Source organism: Calidris pugnax, unplaced genomic scaffold, assembly GCF_001431845.1.
Source record: "Calidris pugnax isolate Ruff unplaced genomic scaffold, ASM143184v1 scaffold50, whole genome shotgun sequence".
Lineage (NCBI taxonomy): Eukaryota > Metazoa > Chordata > Aves > Charadriiformes > Scolopacidae > Calidris > Calidris pugnax.
Genome location: NW_015090780.1, coordinates 574,043 through 582,337, shown reverse-complemented (window position 1 = coordinate 582,337; position 8,295 = coordinate 574,043). Strand labels below are relative to the sequence as shown.

The window sequence follows — 8,295 nt, the reverse complement described above, 5'->3', positions numbered from 1 at the left end:
CTGGTGTCCCCTCCCATCACTAACCGGGTCCCCTCCCTCGGTCGGCGCCGCGACAGCCCCCTGCCCCCGCCGGTTCCCTCCCGGTCCCGGAGCGCGGCGCTGCCGGGGCAGTGGGTCCCTCTCCCGGTGCCCGCTCGCACTGCACGGCCCGGCCCGGCCCGCCCCGCCCTCCCGGAGGAGCCCGGGGGACCTCGGAGCAGAGAAAACCGGGACCTGGGGGCTCTGCTCAGTGCGGGGGGCGCCGAGGCTCTTCCCCACGGCATGGCACGGCGGTCGCATCCCTGCCCGGTGCCATCCTTGCCCATTCACTGCTGGAAGGTCCGACTGGAGCCGTGGGGAAAGGGGGTGCCAATGTGTGTCCCCACATCTCTGCCCCCATCCCCTGCCCGAGCCCTGTGTGCTCCATGACTGAGCCCTCACAATGCGGCCATCATCCCTGCCTCGGGGCACAGGGACGAGGGGTGGCACTGCCACAGGGCTGCCGTGACTGGGGCCCTGGCACTGCCAGGACAGCCGGAGAGCAGGGAAAGGGGCTGCACGGAGCCAGCCCAGGCTCAGAGCAGGGTTGGCAGCGCTGGCAGGGCTGAGCCGCCTGCCACGTGCCGGGATGCTGGATGCAGCCGCACCAGGATGCTCTGGGTAGCCCCAGGGAGGGCCCAGCCCCGCGGGCACCTGTGCCCCAACCAGTCCTTTGTTGTTTTGATGGGACCTGATTCATCCCGGAAGGGATTAGGGATGGGGGAACCCAGTGACGTTCTAGTCCAACCAGCCCGGCCACCCCAGGATGGACATTGGCGTCAGAGCTGGTCCTCGCTGCCACGTACAGCCCCGAGGACATGGTGGAGCTGGGACCCATGATGGGACCCAGGGCCCTTGCGGCGTGGGGCACCGAGACCATCTGCCATGGTGAGGCTTGGGCGCGGGGCAGGGGCACTCAGGGATAGAGGGTTCTTGGTGGGTGTGGGTCTGGGGGGGCAGTGGTGGTCTTTGGCACACTGTTGGGGCCATGGCCACCGCTGTGGCTATGCTTGGTAAGGTTGGGGGTCCTGGGCAAGTGAGCAACTGCTCTTGAGGGGTCCATAAGGTGCATTACAAAGGGCTGTGGTCCTTCTGATGGGGATGGCCATGGCCCATAGGTCCCTCCATAGTGCTGGGCCAGGGCCCTGCCCCCTTGGAGGGATCTTAGGGTCCCCGGTGCTGTCCCCACGTTGGATTCAGGCAGGCAGCTGGACACGTAGATGGTGCTGTCCGTGGCATGTCCAGCCAGAGGGGCTCAGGTCCTCCCAGCAGCAGATTTGGGAGCGCTGGCGGTTCTTCCCCTACAGCCGGGGTTTTTTGGAGGGGATTGCACAGTTCTGTTCTCGCTCTGACTGTCCTGACCTTCCCGTCACTCCACGGCCCTGGGGGCTGCTGCCACGTCACGGCCAACCTGACCGTTTCTGAGATTTGGGTTACCCACCCCCGCAGGGTTCCCAAAGCCCTTCCCAAAGTGGGAACGCTGCTTCCCTGTGCAAGCAAATCAAGCCCTGTCCCCCTGGTGCAGCTCCCTCCCTGCCCCGGGACTGATTTGTCGCATTCCTCTGCTCCTCATTGTCCCCAGCCTGGGCACAGCCAAAGCCCCCTTGAGACCCTGGCCCAGCTGGGTCTCTGCACGTCCCCACATGCCAACTACATGCCCCCATTGGGAGCCCTGACCAGTGCCTCCAGCTCCTGCACACCCCCAGGGTGGGGGGCTGGCAGCGGCACGGTGTGGGACCCTGCCTTCCTCCAGTCCCACGGCAGGCGTGAGTGGGGAACAACGGGGGAACTGGCTTCCCCTTTGAGTCACGCGTTGGGCAAGGCTGGGCTTTCGGCGGCCAGAGCGCTGCGGTGAGCCCCGCATGTGCGCAGGAGGCTGATGTCACCAGGGGTTCTCTGTCCCCAATATAAGTCCTAACTGTGCTGGTGCACGGGGACGGGGTCTCCGCAGCAGCCGGGTGTCCCATAGCCATGTCCTCTGCTCCAGCCGCCAGGTCCAGGCACCATCTCCAAGGCACATCAGGGCTGACATGGCTCTGCCTCCTGCTCCTGCTGACTGCCTGCATGCCCACAGCTGGCACCAACCCCGGCATCAAGGTTCGACTGACACAGAGAGCGCTGGAATTTGGTGAGTCTTGCACCCCTGACCACCCATGGGGAAACTGGGCAGGGGGTGGAGGGGGACAATGCCCTGACTATTTGGGATGGGGGATGGAAGGGTGTTCTGGACTGGGCTGCTCGCCCCACTGGCACCCCAGCCCCTTCCCTGATGCCCTTCCCTATATCCCTGCTCTGCTCCAGGCCGGCAGTTTGGGCTGGAGCAGCTCCAATCGCTGCTGCAGAAGGAGCACGAGCTGAACCTGACGGGCTCCTACCGCAACCCTCTCCTGGGGACACTCACCTACGCTGTGCCCCGGTAAGAGCTGCTCGCGGGGTCCCTGTCCCCATCCCTGTCCCCATGCCAGCCATGCCCTGGGTGCAGCTGCAAGCCCAGGCTGTCCATGTCGTGCAGGATCCAGATCCACGAGCTGCAGATAAATGACTCTACCGTGGACTTCGCCGAGGACGTGGGGGTGAGGCTGATGGTGCAGAGCGCCCGCATCCGGCTGAGCGCAGACTGGGGAGCCCAGCTGGGCGCCATGTGAGTCCTCACCCTCACCGGGCACAGGGATGGGGAGCTGGGTGGCTCAGGGTGGCTTGTGGCCACTGCCGTCCCCGTGCTCACTCGCTCTGTCCTCAGCCAGGACAAGGGCTCCATCGAAGTCCACATGCGTGACCTGGCCGTGGTGGCCGTGCTGGGGGTGAGCGTGGCTGGCAGCGGCCGCCCCACGGTGTGGAGCATCAGCTGTGAAGCCCATGGCACCAACCTGCACTTGGAGTTTCACCGAGGACACAGGTGATGCCGGGACCCCCATCCCCCTCCGTGGGGACTCCTCGGTGCCCTCAGCTGGGGTGTTGGGCTGGGAGAGGCTGGGGCACCCTGGGGTGACCTGAGGACCCTGTTCTGCCCCACAGCTGGCTCTACAACATGCTGGCACCGCTACTCCAGAAGGCCCTGAGCCATGAGCTCAACAAGGAGGTGGGTACTCGGCCCCTGTGCCATGGGGACCTGGTGTCCCTGTCCCCCCCGCAAGGGAGCAGGTTGGGTGACACCCACCTGTGGGCTCACTGACACCTTGCTCTGCTTCCAGCTCTGCCTCGAGCTCCGCAGGGGTGTCAACAGGCTGGAGGCTGCTCTGAAGCACATGAAAGGTGGGTGAGGGGACCCCGGCGACCAGGGCTAGAGCAAGGAGGGGACTGGGCAGGGCGGCCCAGGTGATGCTGTGTTGGGGGGCTGGTGCCCAGTGGGGTCTGTGGGACTGAGGGCTGCAGGAAGGGGGGGGCAGGTGGTCTGGCTCCCCCCAACCACCCCTATGTCCCTGCAGTGTCCACCCAGCTCGATCCCTTTGCTGCCATCGACTACTCCCTGCTGGGGCAGCCGGTCATCACAGCGGAGCACGGGGACATCGCCCTCAAGGTAACGCCACCCGGGGTGTCCCTGGGCTGGGTCTGGGAGTGGGGTGTGGGGGGAGCTGGGCTGAGCCTTGTATCCATCTGTCTGTCTGTCTGTCTGCACAGGGGGAGTTCTTCGGCCAGTCATCACAGCGGAGCACGGGGACATCGCCCTCAAGGTAACGCCACCCGGGGTGTCCCTGGGCTGGGTCTGGGAGTGGGGTGTGGGGGGAGCTGGGCTGAGCCTTGTATCCATCTGTCTGTCTGTCTGTCTGCACAGGGGGAGTTCTTCGGCGTGGCCAAGTACCAGCAGAGACCCTCCTCAGCCAAGCCCGTGGCACTGCCCATGGCATTGCCTGCAGCTCTGCCCGTGGCACTGGCCATGGCACAGGAGCCCATGCTGCTGTTGGCCATCACGGACTTCGTTGCCAACTCGGCCGCCTTCACGTACTTCACGACCGGAGCTCTGCGCAAGAACATCTCCAGTGACATGGTAAGGATGCCTCTGGCTGTGGCTGTGGGGCAGGACTGTCCTCCCAGGGTCCCACCGGGGTGTCCCTGCACCCACCTGTGCCTTGTGGCACCAGCGTCCTGACCTCCTTGTTGCCTTCCAGCTCCCCCGGCGGTTTCCACTCCAGTTGAGGACCAAGAGCATGGGGGTCTTCTCCCCAGAGGTGGGTGTGGGTGGGGTGGGAGATGGGGAGAATGGGACACGAGATGGGATGCAGGAGGGGCGAAACGCAGGAGGGTTGGGACATGGGATGGGATGCAGGAGGGACACAACAGGGGATGGGATGCAGGAGGAGTGGGACATGGGGTGGCATGCAGGCAAGATGGGACACAAGAGAAATGGGATGCAGGGGAGATGGGACGAGGAATGGGATGCAGGGGAGATGGGACATGGGATGGGATGCAGGTAGGATGGGCAGGATGAGAAGCAGTTGGGATGGGACACAGGACAGGACGTGGGCAAGCCAGGACTCATTGCCCACCCTGCCTGCACCCAGCCCAGGGCAGAGCAATGATGGGGCACACGGGCTCCAGGCAGTGGTGGGGATCCAGCTGGGAGCCCAGGTTGGTGCCCACGGTGCTGTCAGTGCCAGTGTGGCTCCGTACCAGCCCAGCCCTTGTCTCCCCAGCTGCAGGAGCGCTACCCAGACCACCCCATGGAGCTGCACCTCTCAGCCCGCCGGCAACCCCTGTTCTCCTGCCGCCCCGACGCCCTGCACGGGTCCCTCTTCAGCTCTGCCGAGGCCTTCGTGGTGCTGCCCAATGCCACCCGTGTCCCCGCTTTCCTGCTTGTGGGTGTGAGGCTGATGGTGCAGCGCGCCCGCATCCGGCTGAGCGCAGACTGGGGAGCCCAGCTGGGCGCCATGTGAGTCCTCACCCTCACCGGGCACAGGGATGGGGAGCTGGGTGGCTCAGGGTGGCTTGTGGCCACTGCCGTCCCCGTGCTCACTCGCTCTGTCCTCAGCCAGGACAAGGGCTCCATCGAAGTCCACATGCGTGACCTGGCCGTGGTGGCCGTGCTGGGGGTGAGCGTGGCTGGCAGCGGCCGCCCCACGGTGTGGAGCATCAGCTGTGAAGCCCATGGCACCAACCTGCACTTGGAGTTTCACCGAGGACACAGGTGATGCCGGGACCCCCATCCCCCTCCGTGGGGACTCCTCGGTGCCCTCAGCTGGGGTGTTGGGCTGGGAGAGGCTGGGGCACCCTGGGGTGACCTGAGGACCCTGTTCTGCCCCACAGCTGGCTCTACAACATGCTGGCACCGCTACTCCAGAAGGCCCTGAGCCATGAGCTCAACAAGGAGGTGGGTACTCGGCCCCTGTGCCATGGGGACCTGGTGTCCCTGTCCCCCCCGCAAGGGAGCAGGTTGGGTGACACCCACCCGTGGGCTCGCTGACACCTTGCTCTGCTTCCAGCTCTGCCTCAAGCTCCGCAGGGGTGTCAACAGGCTGGAGGCTGCTCTGAAGCACATGAAAGGTGGGTGAGGGGACCTTGGCGACCAGGGCTAGAGCAGGAGGGGACTGGGCAGGGCGGCCCAGGTGATGCTGTGTGGGGGGCTGGTGCCCAGTGGGGTCTGTGGGACCGAGAGCTACAGGAGGCAGGGGCGGGTGGTCTGGCTCCCCCCAACCACCCCTGTGTCCCTGCAGTGTCCACCCAGCTCGACCCCTTTGCTGCCATCAACTACTCCCTGCTGGGGCAGCCAGTCATCACAGCGGAGCACGGGGACATCGCCCTCAAGGTAACGCCACCCGGGGTGTCCCTGGGCTGGGTCTGGGAGTGGGGTGTGGGGGGAGCTGGGCTGAGCCTTGTATCCATCTGTCTGTCTGTCTGTCTGCACAGGGGGAGTTCTTCGGCGTGGCCAAGTACCAGCAGAGACCCTCCTCAGCCAAGCCCGTGGCGCTGCCCGTGGCACTGCCTGCAGGTCTGCCCGTGGCACTGGCCATGGCACAGGAGCCCATGCTGCTGCTGGCCATCACCGACTTCGTTGCCAACTCGGCCGCCTTCACGTACTTCACGACCGGAGCTCTGCGCAAGAACATCTCCAGTGACATGGTAAGGATGCCTCTGGCTGTGGCTGTGGGGCAGGACTGTCCTCCCAGGGTCCCACCGGGGTGTCCCTGCACCCACCTGTGCCTTGTGGCACCAGCGTCCTGACCTCCTTGTTGCCTTCCAGCTCCCCCGGCGGTTTCCACTCCAGTTGAGGACCAAGAGCATGGGGGTCTTCTCCCCAGAGGTGGGTGTGGGTGGGGTGGGAGATGGGGAGAATGGGACACGAGATGGGATGCAGGAGGGGCGAAACGCAGGAGGGTTGGGACATGGGATGGGATGCAGGAGGGACACAACAGGGGATGGGATGCAGGAGGAGTGGGACATGGGGTGGCATGCAGGCAGGATGGGACACAATAGGAATGGGATGCAGGGGAGATGGGACAAAGAATGGGATGCAGGGGAGATGGGACATGGGATGGGACACAGGTAGGATGGACAGGATGAGAAGCAGTTGGGATGGGACACAGACAGGACAGGACATGGGCAAGCCAGGACTCATTGCCCACCCTGCCTGTACCCAGCCCAGGGCAGAGCAATGATGGGGCACACGGGCTCCAGGCAGTGGTGGGGATCCAGCTGGGAGCCCAGGTTGGTGCCCACGGTGCTGTCAGTGCCAGTGTGGCTCCGTACCAGCCCAGCCCTTGTCTCCCCAGCTGCAGGAGCGCTACCCAGACCACCCCATGGAGCTGCACCTCTCAGCCCGCCGGCAACCCCTGTTCTCCTGCCGCCCCGACGCCCTGCACGGGTCCCTCTTCAGCTCTGCCGAGGCCTTCGTGGTGCTGCCCAATGCCACCCGTGTCCCCGCTTTCCTGCTGAACATCGTGAGTGTCTGGTGCTGCCATAACACAGGGTCTGCTGCCTGCGCTCCAGGCTGGGGCCGTGCTGGGCGACACTGGGTGATACTGGGTGATGCTGGTGACACTGGGTGATGCAGGGTGGTGGTGGGTGATGCTGGGTGACACTGGGCGATGCAGGGTTGCCTGATCTTTCTGACATCTCTTCTTGCTGCAGGATGCCAATGTGACAGGGAAGCCCACCATCACCAGGAACAAGCTTGGGGGCACTGTGAGCCTGAAGGGGTGAGTCCTCAGCCCCGTGCTGGGTCCAGCCTCCCCATGGATGTCCCCAGGGAGCTCCCCCCATTCTCTACCTCTGGTCTTTTGCCTCCCTGAGTCCCATATCACCTTCTTGGGCACCATCCTGTCCCCGGCTCTTGGCCATAGAATCATTTAGGTTGGAAAAGACCCTTGGGATCATCAAGTCCAACCATCTACCCTACTCTAAAGTTCTCCCCTACACCATATCCCCTAACACCACACCTAAACGACTCTTAAACACATCCAAGGATGGTGACTCAACCACCTCCCATGCCCACTGCCCCAGCACTCGTATCCCAACTAGGTCCTCAGCTGGACTTGCTCTGCTGGGCTCCCATCCCTGCCCCAGGAGGTGACAGTCCCTGTCCCCATGCCTGGCTCTCACCCTGCTCTTGTCCTCCAGGCTCAGCGTGGAGAAGGTGACATCACATGTGGGCCCGGTAGAGGTGAGTGGCCATGCTGGGGGCATGATGGGGCAGCCAAGGGGACCCTCAGGTTCCACACCAGCCTGGGAGCAGGGAGTGGGGGGCCTGGGGAGGATGGAGTTTGGGGTGTCATGGACCCTGTGCAAAGCCAGTGTGGGTGCAGCCCACGGCCCCCTCTGCCTGCCCCGTGCCAGGCTCAGGGATCTGTCTGTCCCACAGGTGAAGAGGCTTGAGAATCTGCTGAAGTTCAGCCTGTGGCTTTTTGGGGTGCCCCAGGCAAACAGTGAGTGTTGTCCCCATCCTGTCCCCAATCCCCTCCCCCTGTCTGCCCTGGGGCTGTTCCCCCCCTTATTCACTGCCCTCCCTGCAGAGCGTCTCCAGGCTGGTGTCCCCCTGCCCACCCTGCACGGCCTCAGCCTTCTCAACCCCCGGATCTCGCTGCAGGAGGTGGGTACTGCCACTGTCCCCTCACCCTGGTGCCCCCCCCACAAGTCCCCCCCTCTCACCCTGACCCCCCACAGGGCTTCGTGCTCATCGCCACAGACCTGCAGTACGAGTCCTGAGACCAGCCACTACATGGGAACCCACCAGCACCCCGGGAGCCATGTCCCCATCACCGTCCTGCTGGCAGCTAGGGATGGGCCAACGCCATCGGGGTCCCATGGCCAGCAGAGCCACCCAGCCACGGGACCCACTGACATCCC

At 64.8% G+C, this 8,295-nt stretch overlaps 1 protein-coding gene across 1 annotated transcript; it reads left to right on the top strand.

The window, feature by feature from the left end:
• The first annotated feature begins 836 nt into the window (after positions 1-836).
• Positions 837-8,284, top strand: LOC106895362 (bactericidal permeability-increasing protein-like). The gene is made up of 22 exons (XM_014954764.1): positions 837-906; positions 2,093-2,146; positions 2,320-2,434; positions 2,531-2,659; positions 2,759-2,914; positions 3,034-3,097; positions 3,210-3,270; positions 3,444-3,535; positions 3,791-4,003; positions 4,650-4,885; positions 4,985-5,140; positions 5,260-5,323; positions 5,436-5,496; positions 5,667-5,758; positions 5,860-6,072; positions 6,194-6,253; positions 6,723-6,890; positions 7,081-7,148; positions 7,570-7,612; positions 7,811-7,874; positions 7,962-8,038; positions 8,113-8,284. The coding sequence occupies exons 1-22, from the start codon at positions 837-839 to the stop codon at positions 8,152-8,154; spliced, it is 2,298 nt and encodes a 765-aa protein (XP_014810250.1). The 3' UTR covers positions 8,155-8,284.
• The last annotated feature ends 11 nt before the right edge of the window (positions 8,285-8,295 follow it).

Excerpts from the sequence above, each read along its gene's own strand:
- LOC106895362 (XM_014954764.1), top strand. The coding sequence starts at position 837 with ATGGTGGAGCTGGGACCCATGATGGGACCCAGGGCCCTTGCGGCGTGG. Across the intron at positions 907-2,092 it reads CACCGAGACCATCTGCCATG|CTGGCACCAACCCCGGCATC; the intron begins GTGAGGCTTGGG and ends GCATGCCCACAG. Across the intron at positions 7,875-7,961 it reads TGGGGTGCCCCAGGCAAACA|AGCGTCTCCAGGCTGGTGTC; the intron begins GTGAGTGTTGTC and ends CCCTCCCTGCAG.